General features: G+C 43.5%; 1 protein-coding gene across 2 annotated transcripts in view; it reads right to left on the reverse strand.

Moving 5' to 3' along the window:
• Positions 1-238: 238 nt before the first annotated feature.
• Positions 239-16,275, reverse strand: part of STAC (SH3 and cysteine rich domain) — a 137,885-nt gene continuing 121,848 nt past the window's right edge. For both annotated transcript variants that reach the window (XM_066245401.1, XM_066245400.1), the window contains exon 11: positions 239-5,011. In XM_066245401.1, the coding sequence (XP_066101498.1) occupies positions 4,913-5,011 (99 nt within the window). In that variant the 3' untranslated portion in view covers positions 239-4,912. The remainder of the gene's footprint in view (positions 5,012-16,275) is intronic.

Genomic DNA, 16,275 nt, shown 5'->3' on the forward strand with positions numbered 1-16,275 from the left:
AGCGATTGGAGGTCCTTGCAAGGTGTCTCTCATTTCAGTCCCCCTGTTGCTCGGTCTTGAGCTCTTTGTCTCTGAGAAAGTACATTAGCAAAAACAAGTGAGAATATAGATGACCTGAATACTTTAAGCATTTATTTAGTAAATACATATTTTCTTTATACACTGCAGACATGACTTTTCTTTTCCATCAACACACATTGAACATTTAATAAAGATTACTCATATATTAAAGCACAAAATAAAATGGCAATTAATTCCTTGAAGCAGCAACCAACATCAACCACATTTTCTCGACCACAACACATAATGATTTTAAACACACATGAAATAAAATATTTAAGAGAAAAAAATCAAAACAGCAACAACAGAGTATTGATAAATGAATGAAAGTGGAAACACTTTAATAGGGTCAAAGCTAAAGTCAGAGGAAAATTCATAACCTTGGATGATTTTTTTTTTTAAACTGTAACGAAGAATGAAAGTAAATGAACTAAGCACATAATCTTCAAAAAGCTGGTTTAAAAGGAGAAGATAGACAAAGAAAAATATTGCCATGCATAGAAAAAAGACAGGATCTGGGGATTAACCTGAGGAATTGAATAAATGAGGCCAGCGAGGAAATCTAAAGATGACCTACCATTTTTTCTTGGAAACAGGTATTATACTTTACCCGGGTGTATTTTCAGGACTTGAGCACATCCTGACTTTCATGAAGACATGGCAGATAATCAACAGTATTTAAACTTGATGATGTGACGATAAAAATATCTGCCATTATTTTATTTATCAAAAGAAACTATAAAATAAATTGCCATTATGTATTAACATTTCAAAGTACAGTTCCAAATTGCTACTACCCACGGGAAGATTAAGGACTGTTTAAAACTGCTATTAGGAAGCTGAAGGAAAAAAATTGTTCTAAGGGTCAAAAACACCAGGTGTACAAAACGCACAACAGAATGGCAACTGAGCCGAGTCTCAGTGACCGTTACAGAATGTCATTATACTAGTTATAATTTTTTGTCCCTGTTGTTGGTCAGGGTTCTGTTTTGTGATAGCTCTGTGGAATACACCTGCTCACGCAGCTTCCTGAGGATGCTGTTTTGGGCAATGCTGAATATTCTTTTATTCGCAGATTTGTACCAGCATATGTCCTGCTGGTCAGTATTTGCTAAACTATCAGAGCAAGCTACAGCTACTGGTCCCAGTATATTTTTCACCCCTTGGGGTCACAGATTCCCACTTTCTCCTACTCGCTACAGACTCACATTCCAGGGTAGATTGTCTTTTAGCCTTCATTTTTTTTTTTACTATGATTGTACACTGTTGTCCTTTTCAATATTTCACAGGCATCTTAGTGAGATGGAGGAAGAGAGAGGCTATTAGGGAGCATTGGAGCTATGAGGTGGATACAATACTATATGAGAATTCTCTGCTGCAGCATTTTCTAAACTATATTCCTTGGAATGTACTAACTGGTGTTATTAGTTGTTCTATGGTTCTAAATCCCCTCTTATAGATTCACCATGAAAACGAGCAAATTATAGGCTCTGGGAAGTCTTGAGTGAAGAAGTCTAGTTTGCTTTATTTAAATCCAAGCTTCTATTTGAGCACACAATTTTTCACAGCTGCATGAGCCTTACTCCAGGTTGGGGTTGACCAGTAGTTTCCTTCTGAGCTCTCCTCCTTGAAGCAGCCAGTGACCTGGACCTGCTTTTAGACATTCGTAGTGTTTTTTAATTTTATTTAATTTTTTTAACTTTTAGCAGGACTTATTGTAAGGCTATTTACATATGTTGTAAACTTTTCATGGATTTTATTTTTCTTTCTTTAATAGCAAAGAGGGCCAACTCTAATCAGCTCGCACTTATGTACCACCCCACTGGCTGCTTTGAATATGTAGCCCAGATGCTGGACTCTCTGCTGGAAGGGTGTGTGTGTGTGTGTGTGTGTGTGTGTGTGTGTAGAGTTGAGGAGTTACAATGACCTGTGCAAACAGCACTATCGGTAGCCCTCTGGACAGCTACACACGGGTTCTCTACAGCCTCACTGCCCACACTAAAGGGGCCTCACTGTGCTGGTGATGGATGCACAAGAAGTTCTAGCTTCCCCTTCTGGAGTCTGAGGAAGGTTCAATCAGTTCTTTAGTTCAAACCCACCACGCTTGAATTCACGTCCCACAGCCCTGGTGGTGAAGCGTTGTCACGCCGCCCCTCTGCTGTGGGCGGGGCAGGAGGGGAGGGGCACCAGCCTGCTCCCTCCCACTGCGGGGGACACCCCTGGGCCCTTTGTTCTTCTTTATATCAGCACTCTCCTCTCTCCTCTCCTTCCCTGCCCCCTCACCAGAGTGTCTCCGGAGTCCTTCATCTCATCTCTCTTCCAGAACTGTGGCCTTTCTTCTTCCGGTCATTTCTTGGGTCATGGAAACCTTCAAGATTTGGTAGGTCATAGTTGTCCTGTTCTCCCTCTTTCTGCAGACAGGCAGGAGAAAAAGTGCTATGGCTCCTGAAATGTGTGTTTGTCTGTGTGCATGCGTGTGTGTGTGTGTGTGTGTGTGTGTGTGTGTAAGCATCTGCAGCTCTCTGTGCCATGAGGGACATCTCCCCTTTCTCTGCTCTCTGGATGACCAGATCTTTAAGGCACACTAGTTCTCTTGCATTCATAGGGTCACTGATGTCTGCAAAAACTTTGGGGCCTCATTGTGCAGAAAGAGTACGTGTTCTCCTTTTTAATGTTGGCTCAAATTACAAAGTCCCTGTTCCAGTTATCTATTTCTGTATATATATAAAAAAGTCACTCCAAAACTTAGTAACTTAAAAAAAAGCCTAACCGTATTTATCTTGCTCATAAATCTATACTATGGGCAAGGCTCAGCGGGACTGACTTCCTCTGCTCCATGACTTCAACTGTAGAAATGTGTGGTCTCTCCGCTGGGCCCCTCCTGCACGGTGGCTTCAGAGTAGACATACTTCTGTGGTGGCTCAGGGTCCCAGAGTTACTGTTCTAAGAGATCAAGGCAGGAGCTGTAAGGACTTTTTGACCTAGCCTCAGATATCCCAGTGGCAGTAGGCTACACAAAGGCAAGAATACCAGGAGGAAGGGATCATTGGGGGATCGCCCCCTATTCAACTTCCAGAGGCAAACTGATTTTTGAGTGTGAATTAAATTTGCATAGGTGACACCACCTTAACAAAGAGCTTCAGGGGACATTCCGCCAGAAAGAAGAGATCAAGACACACGTTTGTTTCCTAGGCTCCTTCCAGCCACTGTGTTGTTTTTTATTAAATGGAATATGGAATTAGAGGCAAAGAGCGTTGGTACTAGGGCATTCCATGTTATAGAATGGCAGTCACATTACCCAACCTGGCGCTCAAAGAACCCATCTGTCTCTGTGCACACAGTTTTGCACGTGGTGTCAGATACGGAGGGGCATTCTGGAGGCTGGCTTTAAAATGAGGGTAAGGCATCCAAACTACTGTGAAACCAGCAACCATCCGATTTCAGCTCCCAACTTCACGCTGAGTGGTAACGAAGGAAATAAATGGAGACTAATGAGGCTTTGGTTTCCCAATGATGCTAACATGCACGGGACGCATCCATTTAAGTCTTTAGAAAAACCCAATTGTTCTAATGGTTTTATTGCTCCGCAACAGAATAAATCAAACTGACATTGATTCCAACATCATTGTGAATGGAAGTTTAGCCATGTGAATGAGGAACAGGATGCAAGTTTGGATGAGGAGGAAGGCATCACAGTATATTGCGTTCTTGTAAACATTAGAACAAGTACAGAGTAACAGAGACTCCCCTAGTTGATGCTAAATAGGACCCAAGTTCCTCTGCCTTCAGAGGCTGAAGCATGAAAGGTTTTCTTTTCCATTTTCCAATCTGCTAGGGTATAATATACCAGCCTACAGAAGAAGGGATTCCAATTTGTCTACTTTTCTCCTAAGATGCTGTTGGATCTCCTCCATGTCTCCGGTCCTTTGCCGGGTGGATTCAGCCTCCAAGAGGGAGTCCTACAAGATGGCATGATGGAACGATGTCCCCCTAATACTGAAGGTGTGAATGAAAATGAAGCATTTCATGGAGGCTTTTGGCCATGTTCTCTTCCCTGGCTCCCTCTCCTCGGGGAAAGGACTTCATTACTGAAAGGCTGTCTCATCTTCAGTAAATAAGGACCCTCTGCCCTACCTTATCCCCACTCTGCCCTTTGTATCTGTGCCTCCTGTCCTGCTCTGTCACCTGTCAGTCACTAGAGCAGCAGCAGGGACTGCGTGTCAGCCATCTTTGGGAAGGCCAGGTCTTTGCAGTTGGTGCCACATCAACTTAGCTCTTGCATGTAATGCACACCACTAGGACTTAACTTAGCAGACAACAGGGACGGCACAATCACAAAGTGAAGGGGCCCAGGGGAGCCCCGGAACATTGGGGGCTAGGAAATAGGACTCCCCGAGGCTCCGCAGAAGGAGTGCTTGGGGTCTCAGATGTGATGACGCTCACTGGTCGGTATTGAGAACAAAGGTCTGGAATCAGAACAGAATCACACTTGGCTACATGGATCTGAACCTCGCCCTGGGACCACACTGCAGACCAGAGTCCACTCCGGTGGGTGAACTGACGCCACGTGGACAGGGAGGGGGTTGAGTCCTGGGGGACAGCTGTGGTCGCTGCCCGGCTCTTGCCGCCAGGTGGGGTCCCCAGCTCTGCCTCAACCCCAACCTCGGCAGCTTGAAGATGCCGTGTGAGGTTCCCTCTGTCCTGTGGCTGTCACTCCACAGTCTCAGATCCTTGAGTCTGGTCTCACTGTTTCCTGGGTGGCCGGGTCAATGGGACAGCTCCTCTGGGTTGACACAGTGTGAGATGAGGCGTTGCAGAACTTGCCTGCTACGTAAGGAGGAGGGGCCGGCAATCAGACGTTCTCTAGGACGTCCAGGGGGACCAGGCCTCTCTTCTTCCCGCAGAGGACCCTGATGAAGCCTTCTTGCTCCTCTTCAGCAGTCAGGCAGATCTGAATGCCAAGGAAACAAAAAGCCAAGGGTCAACAAGGACGGCACTAGAGCCCGCGGCTTGAATCAGTGCTGACTGAGGGCGGCGGGGCGTCACCTTGGGAAAGGGTGTGTCAGGGTGGGACACTGTGGCTCTGCGAGAATGAAGCTGGGTGAACAATTAGGCGGGACCCTGGGTGTGGAACTAGGTCCAGATGATGAATGTTTTCTGAGATTCAGCTTGGCAAGTGAGGGTCAAGCTGAACTTGAGGATGTGGCACTTTAGGAAGCAGTGCTGGAGCTGGGAACGGTGCCTGTCATTCAGAGGTGGGCTGGGAGGCTGGCTGAGAAGGCTAATTATGGGCAGAAAAGGGTGGGAGGTGAGGGTTGAAGGGTCACAGAGAGGGAGACCACTTGTCTTAGTTTGCCCAGGACTTTCTTGATGTGAACACTGGAGGTCCCCCATCCTAGAAATGCCTCTGTCCCAGACAAACTGGCTGGTTTATTATCCCAGCAAATGTTTAACTCATCAGGCATGCCTCAGTTGTCTCAAGACCCTTCGTTCCCTGCTTCCATTCATTCAACAAATTTTTATTGAGTTCCTACTGTGTGCTAGAGACCATTCCAGAAGCTGGGAAACAGTGAAGGCAGATTCCTGCTCTTATATTGCTTATTGAGCAGAACTGGGTAGAAAGACTTCTCAATGAGCAATTCTGTGAGTGCTGAGTGCAAGGGCCATGCTGTTTTAATCACTGATCATCCGGTGAACAACACTCAGTAAACTGACCGACAAGATAAATAACTATTTTTTTTTTGAACTAATTCGTGAGTAAAGTTTAAGGTGTCAATGTGAAAATGTGTGGCAATCTGATCTAGCCTAGTGGGTAACTTTGTGGCACTCTGGAATGACTTCTGGAACAGTGTAGAGGGGCAAGTGGTGAATGGTGTGAGATAAAGGCTGCCAGGGTCAAGAACATGGGGGCATGCAAGCCATGCGCAGCCCTGCCAGGTCCCTTAGCTGACCTCTGATCTATCTCATTGACTGGAACTGGGTCACAAGCCAACTGCTAAAATAATCAACAGGAAGGAGAACAGGACCCACTAAATAATTCACTTAGGATTTACCTGAGTCATGGAAGGGACAGATAGACAAGAGAAAAAAAAAGTCAGGGCCCTGCAACATGAGAAAAGAGCAGAAGTGAATGATGGCATCAATCACAGCTGGGTGTTAAAGGATTTTAGGTGGAGGAAGAAGAGAGTCAGATTTATTTAAGGCAGTTCTTTCCCCCCTCCTCTCTTCTCCCCTCCCCTCCTCTTCTTTTATTACCTTTGTCATCCTTGCCTCTCTCCTTTTTCCCTTTTTCCCTTTTTCCTTCCTTCCTTCCTTCCTTCCTTCCTTCCTTCCTTCCTTCCTTCCTTCCTTCCTTCCTTCCTTCCTTCCTTCCTTCCTTCCTTTCTTTCTTTCTTTCTTTCTCTCTCTTTCTCTCCCTCCCTCCTTCCCTCCCTCCCTCCCTCCCTCCCTCCCTCCCTCCTTCCCTCCCTCTCTCCCTCCCTCTCTCTTTCTTCTCTCCCTCTCGCTCTATACTCAGAAGACTTCCAAAGGCAGAATTAATTTTCTTCCCACTGCTGACCAATCCTGACCTGTCCACCCAACCTGCGACAGTGGTGCGGACCTGACTTTGACACGTGTGTAGCCGTGGTGAGCCGGGCATCTCGGTACCCAGGTGGGCGGAGCGGAGACAGAGCAGAGGCGCCCCACACGCTCAGCACACCATCTCCAGCCAGCCCGGTGCTTCCCTGACTCTCAAGCCCTGCTACAACCAGCCCTCAGCGTCACTCAGAGACTTTGCATTTCTAATATGAAACAGACACAATTTATGGTTTTCTATCTTAAAAGACTTACCCTATTTTTTCCCAATCTCATGTCCCAGAACCTAGACTCCTTCTGGGTTACAAGTTCAACTTGGTAGTTTACCTTTAACACTTAGCAGTCAATCTTTGATCTCTTAGTCTATATTGTTGTTGTTGTTGTTATTACTACTACTACTACTACTACTACTACTATTTCAATACCACTCATCCTGTTTCTGCTTCAGCTTCTGCATTTGTAGCTCTATTACCCTCCTGTGCTTACACTCCCTCATTCTTTTTTTTTTTTTTTTTTTTTTTGTATTTTTCTGAAGCTGGAAACGGGGAGAGACAGTCAGACAGACTCCCGCATGCGCCCGACCGGGACCCACCCGGCACGCCCACCAGGGGGCGACGCTCTGCCCACCAGGGGGTGATGCTCTGCCCCTCCTGGCATCGCTCTGCCGCAACCAGAGCCACTGTAGCGCCTGGGGCAGAGGCCAAGGAGCCATCCCCAGCGCCCGGGCCATCTTTGCTCCAATGGAGCCTTGGCTGTGGGAGGGGAAGAGAGAGACAGAGAGGAAGGAGGGGGGGGTGGAGAAGCAAATGGGCACTTCTCCTATGTGCCCTGGCCGGGAATTGAACCCGGGTCCCCCCTCATGCCAGGCCAACGCTCTACCGCTGAGCCAACCGGCCAGGGCCCACTCCCTCATTCTTAAAGACCATGGGAGTGGACTGGATTTTTCATGCTCTTATCTCTACCTGATACCTGCTTGCTGACTCACTCCCTGGCCCTCTGCTTCTCCTGTGCTTCTCCTATGTTTCACCAAATTCTGTTGCCTGACGGTTAAGTGGTCCTATCGGCCCAGTCCCATCTGGCTACCATCCTACATCTAACCCACTTCTGGGAGCACATATACTAATATCATCGAAGGTTGTTCCTGCCTGGCCTCCAGACTCAGTAACATTCAAATGTGCGGTCATTTGGAATAGATGAGAAGTCATTTTATTGAAACAGGTGTTTTTCTGCCTAGCACTCTTGGACTGAGTCTTCCCCTCAAAATACCTGTGGAAAGATACAGGGTTGGGGATGGAGAAGAAATGTCCTGACACTAAATGCCAAGACTGACGGCCATTTCAGAAGCTGATTGGAACTGCTGTACAGCCTTTGGTGCTGAACTCAACTGATGACTGAAGCAAGTTGTGCTGCTGTACCCAGGACAAATTTACCAGCCTAAAAGAGATCTCCTCCTCCAAGGTCTGTCCCAGGCTCAGAGATTCAGCAGCTGCCCTGGGCTGGAAATCAGGCAGCCATTTCTCTATGACTATGGGCTCTTTGCTATGCAGCCATTTCTCTATGACTATGGGCTCTACTTTCTGATGGAGCTAAAATATTCTTTTTCCTTCCCACATAACCCTCCTCCCAACCAATGTCTTTCCTTCTACATTTGTTAGAATCCGCGGTCCTCCCAGTAGGACAAATTAGGGGTGGCACAAGTGTCTCCTGGGAGTCAAGGTCCCAACAAGTAAAACACAGTGGGTGGGAATGGAGACAGAAAGACCATGGAGGTCACACACGAAGCAGAAGGTAGCTTTTCACGTACTCCAGGAGTTTAGAATGCTGGGAGAGGAGGAAAGCAATGGTGACAGAAGAAAATCCCAACTCAACCCCGCAGACCCACATTGGGTAAATGCCTCTTAGACACCAGCAGTTAGTGTGAGTCATGCATAATTATTAATACTTCCTCCTCCTCCTCCAACTGAGTACAACTGCATACGCCTGAGTGGACCCTAAGCGGAACCCACACTGATCCACTCATCTTTCCAGCTGGGAAGCCTCGGCTCTGCACCCATCACACCTTGTTCTGGGATACGTAAATTGCTTGGGGCAGACACTCTTGGTTGATACTACAATCATATCTGCTCTTTGCCCTGGAGGCAGAGTCCTGGCTGTTAGTCTGTTGTCCGTATCTATGTATCATGATTCAGGTAAACCCTAGTTATACTGCTCACAAAAATTAGGGGATATTTCAAAATAAATATGAGGCGATGAATTATCCCCTAATTTCTGTGAGCAGTGTAGTTCAAGTCTGCTTCCATTCTCCTTGCTAGCGAATCTCTTAGCGGTTTGAGCCAACGAACGTGGACAGGAAGGTGTATATTCTTCTCACGTAAAGAGATGGACTAGGGAGAAAAATCTTTCTCCTTTGTCTGGAAGGGATTCTCAAAGTGGCTGTAGCCATCTCTGACCATGAGAGGAGGCAGCTGCTATTTTAAGGATGGCACAGTCGAAGGGTGGAAGAATCTGGGTCCCTGATCATGGAATCAGGCTGCTTGCTGACTTATGAATCTAAGAACGTCCTTGAATCCAGATCTCTTATTATATGAATAAAATATACTTTCTGAGGTTGACTCAATTTGAGTTTTGTAACTTGAGATGCGTATTAGTTTGCTCTTGTTGTTGTAACAAATCACCACAAATTTAGTGGCTTTAAAGAACACAGTTTATTATATCACAGTTCCATAGCTCTGCTATTTGGTGGGCTTTGCTAGTTCTCTCTGTTCTGGGGGTCACAAGGCCCAAATCAAGAAGTGAATGGGGCCCTCTTTCTTCTTTCTTTTCCTTTCTATTTCTCTAGGAAAAAATCCAGTTCCAGATTCATTTAAAGTTGTTGCCAAATTCAGTTCCTTATGGTTGTAGGACCGAGGTGCCTGTTTCCTTGCTGGCAGCCAGCCAGACAGGGGTCATTCTCAACTTCAAATGCCACCTGCATTTCCTAACTTGTGGCTCCTACCTACATCTTCAAATCCAGTGAGGGTGGGCTGAGTCCTTCTCACACTTAATTTCTGATTTCATCTCTCTTTTCCCTCTTCTGCTGCTTCTCTCTGAGTGCAGCCAGATGCATTTCACCACTGTTAAGGGTGCAAGTAATTAGATTTGACCAACCAAAACAGTCTAAGATGCCTCCCACCATAGCATCCATAATCTTAGTCTATCTGCAAAGTCCCCTTTGCATTAGTTTCCTATGGCTGCTATTACAAACTACCATACATTTGGTGGCTTGAGACAACACTAAAATTAGTTTCCTTGCAGTTCTGGAGATCAGAAATTCTAAAATCCAGCTGTCCATAAGGCAGCATCTTTTTCTGGAGGCTGTAAGAGTGAATCTGCTTCCTTGCCTTTAGCTTTTAGAGGCCACCTGTATCTTGGCTCTTGGTCCCTTCCTCTATCTTCAAGGCCAGCAGCATACCATATTCCCCCATGTATAAGATGCATGTTTTTGCGAAAAATTTGGGGTCTAAAAACTGGGTGTGTCTTTACAGTCTTTTGTAGATTTTTACTTGCATTTCTCACTTTTTCTTACAGATAAGGAGTTGTATGAATTTTATGATTTCTAAAACTTGAGTTCAATAGCTTTATGTAATACATTCCCCCCCCCAAATTTTGGGCCCCAAAATTAAGCTGCGTCTTATACATGGGATCATCTTATACTTGGGGAAATAGGGTAACTTCTTCAAATTTCTCTCTCCCACCCCTCTTTCCATCACCAAGTCTGCTTATCTGACTCTGACCCTCCTGTCCCTTTTACAAAGACTCCTGTGATTACAAAGGGCTCACGTGGACAATCCAGGATAATCCCCCACCTCAAGATCCTAAAGTTAACCACATTTGCAGAGTCCTTTTTGCCCTGTTAAAGTGCCATTAGAAGTTTTGGGGATCAAGACATGAGGCCGTTATTGTGCTTCCCACAAGACAGATGGATCAAGGCAGCTACTATAACACATTACAATATTGCAGAAAATATGTGCACATGTCTGAAGTTATTCCTTCAGACACATTGACTGTGGTGGGTTGAAGAAGACTTGGCCTTGAAGTTTTAAGGACAGACTGTCTTGAGGTGAAGGGTGGTGTCATGAGAGAGAAAGAGATCATGCTGCAGAGAACAGCGGGCTGACCGGGAAGAAAGCACTACAAGGAAACAATGCTAAATTGCTAAATTAAAATCTATGTGAGGAGCAACGAAAGCCTGAACTGAAACTCCAGGAAACTGAAGTGAAGTGGGTGTCTTGAACCATTCTCTTAGGACGAAGTGGAGAGTGGTAAAGTGGAAAGCAATAAGGAAATGAACATCCCCAGGGAAATAGGATAAAATGGAGATGGTGCAATCAAAGTTTCTGAAGGGAGAAGCATTAAGATTAGAAGTCAAATGATAAACTGGAAAATGCTGGCCACCTGTGGTAGAACAGTTATAGAGATTAATAAAAGATAGAAAACGTTTTCAATAGTGTACGAAAATAGGTGAAATACTCAAATGGATTACTATATAAATGAAATATGATGTCTAATACAAATGTAATAAAATTTCAACCTCTCTAACCATCCTGCAAATTCAGATTAACATGAAACATTATTTATTATTCAGCTACCAAATGATATAAAAAATACAAACGTTTAATTCTGGTAAGGATGTGGTGACCTGAATATTCTTATAAACAGTTGATGTGGGGTATAAATCAGACCAACTGTTTTAGGGGCAATTTTGTAATATGTGTCAAGAATTGTAAAAATCTTTTATATGCTTTCCTGTAAATTTTAAATTATAGCCTAAGGAAGTAATCAGAGTTATGAAGAAGATTTATGTTTAAAGATAGTCATTGCAGTTATCGATAATAGGTTAAACACATAAACACTCTGAATGTCCAACAATGGGGAATACCTAAATACATCCTTATACATCTAGATTAGGGGTCGGCAAACTTTTTCTGTAAAGGACAAACTGTTAAATGTTTTAGGCTTTTCAGGCCATTTTGTCTCCGTTGCAATGACCCAACTCGGCCACTGTAATGTGAAAGCAGTCACAAACTACATGTATGAGTCTACGTTCTAATAAACTTTTTGAAAACCAGGACAGATTTGATCCATGGGTCATAGTTTGTCAGCCTCTGATTTATATGACATGTTTATTAGCAACTGTTAAAAACCTGTGTTTTCATGAATATTTAGTGACTAAGTTAAAAAAATAAGTTGGGAACCAAGTAGAACATGATAACAACGTATGAATTAGAAGAAAATTTGGTAAGAAATTATGTTAATGAACACTTTGGTATATTTCCTGTAATCTTTATTTTCTTCTTTATATTATATATATTTTTTGGGAGTCTTTTCCAAATTTTCCCCAAAATAAATGCAGTTTAGTTTTATAATCTGAAATAACTGATTATTTTTCTTTAAAGCTTGCTAGGAGAACACATAGAAGCAATGAGAACAGTTCTATAGGGATGGCAGAACTATAGAATGAACTAAAAAAATACTTCTATGGTGTTTAAAGTTGATTTAATAAGGGTATTTTAAAATTTCAAAAATAAAAGAAACACACTAATGTTAATGCAGACTCTAGCTGTGTTCACAACAAAAGGGTAACTTAATTCTACTCGGAAACCAGGGCTCTGTGAAAAAATAATATAATGACTGTGAGACAAATTAACCCCAGAGGCAGAAATGTGATTTAACCAGAGACCCATTGCATTTATTTTCAGAATCAAATTTCTTCTATTTCCCTGCTAATGGCCATTTGTCTCTTTATATTTTTAGGGATATAAATATCATACTGACTATTTTATGATGCTTAGTAGGTAACTTGAGGTGGCATCGGCCACTGCAGATGAATTCCCCATTTAGGCTAAATTTTGAATGATGTTGGTGACAAGGGAAATGACCTTTGCTAAGCTGTCCTCATGGCCAGGCACTGTGTTGGGCTTTATGCAGGTGATAACATTGAACCCTCACCTCCACATCAAAAGGAGGATGCTACTATCCCAATTGTACAGATGAGAATGTTGATATTCACAGGTGACTGTCTAAACCACATAGGATATGGGTCCATTTCTGTGTGACACTCGCATCCTTGTTCTCGGACTACATTCTACTCCACGCAATTAACAAGCATGTTTTGAAATTTTGTACCTGAAATAATTTAGGATACTAAAAGAGGAGACAAATTTAAAGCATTTTTTCTTAACAGCAGATTTTTAAAATGTACATTTTCTTTCAAGTGGCGGACCTTGAAATTGGTTGTCACATTGACAAAGATTGAAAAGTGAATTAGTGTAGCGATAAAGACACCCCCGTGGCTTTAGTTTGCTGATATGTAATAGAAATAAAAATGCCTTCTGTTCTCACAGAACTGCTGTCAGACTTAAAATGAGGTCATAAGAATGAAGATTATTCTCAACCATTAACTGATCAAAACACCTGGGGAATTTGTAAAAGAGACGGATTCTCTCTGCCTTTGACCCTGAAAGGTTAGGTTTCAACAGGTCTAGGGTGGAGTCAGGACTCTGCATATTCAGCAAGTTCCCAGGGGATTCTAAGGTGGTCCAAAGACCACAGGTTAAGGAACACCAGGCTGGACATGTATCAGGGGTGGTCATTTGCCTAAGAAATTATGTGCAGAAGTATGTGGTTACAGGTTCAGGCCGAAATGCTATGATGTGTCTTAAAGATACCTAAGTGAAGAGGCTGGGTTGTAAAACTTAATCTGACCCACAGATGACCAGTTCAACCATGAGAGTGGAGAATGCATGTGGGAACCCATTCCCAGATAATATATTTTGGGGAAGATTATGACCAAGGAATGTGTACAAATCATTGAGAAGATGTTCTGCTTCTGCAAATTGACCAACTTGAGCAAATTTTAATTTGCCTTCTGGTTTTACTGATTTGTGTATTAATAACATGAAAACAATGTTTAATCTCAAATAGGGATGCACAAGATTATTTCGAGGAAAATAATCAAACATGCTAGCAAAATGATTTAATAACACTTTGCCAATAAAGATAAACATTCTTCCTGAATTCATTTTATTCGAAAGACTTTCCAAATTTTTGAAACAGAAGGATTACAGCTGGGTAAACTTGGAGGAGTTTAAGCGTTGGCATGGGATCTGGAGGGAATGGGCGTGTTTGGTTTGTGGGGTGTGTGTGGCAATAGAGATGGGGTCTCAGTCTGATGAGGATGATTCCATTGCCTGGAATCAAGATAGACTCAGTAGGGTGTTTGAATGAGCAAGAATTTGTTTTCAAGGGGCTCTCTGGTCTTAGGACCCTTGCCTTCCCTGGGAGCCAAGTGAAGGAAATAGTGAGTAAATAGTGCCTTACTGTTTGGTTTGCTCCCAATTATCCAGGGCAGATGGCTTAGTGGGAGGCTTTGACCTGGAGCTTGAAGACTATATATAAGTTTCAGCCTGTCCACTTACCAGGTTTTTGCCCCCTTGAGTAAGGCAGGTGACCTGTACGAGCCTTTGTTCCTTCATTTATAAAATATAAATAGTGAATAACTGATCTATAAAATTCACAGGGCATGTATGAAATCTCAAATAAAATGTTGCAGGTCTGCATAAGCTTTATAAATACTATGCAATATCTATGTATGACATTTTAAAATAATGACTAAGAATAGTGATGACACTTACAATAAGTGTTATTGTCACAATGTCCAGAAGAGTATTAATTTGTTCTCCCCTACCATATGAACCAGAGGCTGGAGAGAAAAGGGTCTCTCTTATGAAGCAGACCCCAAAAGAGCTCATCATAATCAAAAAAGGAATAAAATAATAAAAATCAAAATAATCATAATCATAATAAAAAAATACCACGAGAGTTTTGCATATATTTTATGGGAGGCAGAGTTGTTTGTGCAATCTGCCAGGGGTAGGGGAGGTGGTGGGGTGCCCCAGGGGTGCTGTTGGTAAAGGGAGTCTCTCAGATGCCACTGTTCTTTGTAGGAATGATGGCTTCTGCTATCTTCAGGGAGCATGTGGGCAAGTGGTGTGTTGGGCAGACACCAACTTCAGGGAGAGGGAGCAACTTTGGGCAGAAAATGAAGCAGCAGGAGATCTGAAGCCAGATGTACTTCAGGCTGGCACACTGATGGCTCTTGATCTGCTCAAACATATTTTCTGTTTACAAGGCAGCAGGTAAAGGACAGGTTGTGTCATTTGCAAAGTGGAGTTGGTTCCAAAGTGGGCATGCTTTGTAAGCAATTTGTGTAAATGGGAAGAATGACAATATCAAGTAAAACTATAAAACCACAGAGCCCATTATTAGAATAATGTCTAATTTCTTAAGTATATTAGAAATTTTAATAATCACAAGTCACTAAATGGAGGTACTTGGATTTCTGTAAGCAATAGCTATGGCAATTAAATGCGGTAATGGTGGGACATGGTGGTGTGTTGTGTGAGTGTGAGTGTGTGTGTGTGTGTGTGTGTATGTGTATATGGCCTGGGTATGTACAAGACTGAGACCCAGGAAAGTCACAGCAACCCTGTGTACTTTTACATTATTAGACTCAAAAGATAAGACTGCATATTTTTAACTTTGATTCTTTTAAAATTTAGTCTTTAAAAATTTAATTATGCAAGTTATTTAAATGGAAAGAAAAAACCCTTAAACAAAATTCCCATTTTTTCTCTTTTCTCTATAAAATTTTCACTACCACCATATCATTAATACTTAACATACTCCTTCCCTGTTTATAAAGCCATCATTACAGATGGCAACACAACACTTGAAGATCTCTATCTCTTAGGTGTGCCCTTACTTCAGCAAAGGGAGGGGGTCTGGTTGCCAACGTTCCAGGGATTTATCATCATCTGCTGTGGCTTCTCCTTCCTGGTCCCCTCTGGGAGGCCATGAGGCCATCTTGTCTGCCATGCTGGTTTTGGCACACTGCTTCCTGATCCGTCAACTGTCCTACGGGCCCTCTGGTGCTGTAGGATCTGGGATTCAGGCCTGCGTGGTAGTGGTGGCTGTGGTGGGCTGTGGTGAGGATGCTTAGGCCCCTACATCCCATCTGATTCAATATGTTCCCAATCGTAAAAACATGGCACAGGCCTCATTTTCACCTCTCCCTCTGCGTATTTATCTTGGGAGGAGAGTGGTGAGCAGGACCTGAGTCTGAAGTCCAGTGAGACTTTACAAAGGGGTAAAATAATGTCTAATTTCCAAAAGTATCCCCAGATATATCGAGAGCAAACTTGGGAGTTCTGAGCATATTTCTTTAGTCTACATGATGATACAGTTACAGAAGGAGCAGGAGGGACACCCCTCTCCACTGGACAGAGAGCTGAGCTGTGTGTGTCTTTATCGCTGTCAACATTCCAGGAGTGGGATGGGGGAGCAGGGAGCTTGAAGATACACAGGTACAGGGGGTTCAAGCCTCACTTCCCAGGAGAATAATGTCATCATAGTGAACTCCATAGTCAATGTGGCCCTGGAGCAAGATGGCACCAGACGCCTCTAGATTAGATGTAGGGAGATGTCCAGCGCATGGGTCTGAAATAGTCCCTGCTCGTGGAATGTCATGGTTTCCAGTGAGCAGGCAGAAGCCTAGACTCTGGACAAGGAGACTTAACATGGGTCTTTGTGACTGAACAC

Source organism: Saccopteryx bilineata, chromosome 10 (genome assembly GCF_036850765.1).
Source record: "Saccopteryx bilineata isolate mSacBil1 chromosome 10, mSacBil1_pri_phased_curated, whole genome shotgun sequence".
Classification (NCBI taxonomy): Eukaryota; Metazoa; Chordata; class Mammalia; order Chiroptera; family Emballonuridae; genus Saccopteryx; species Saccopteryx bilineata.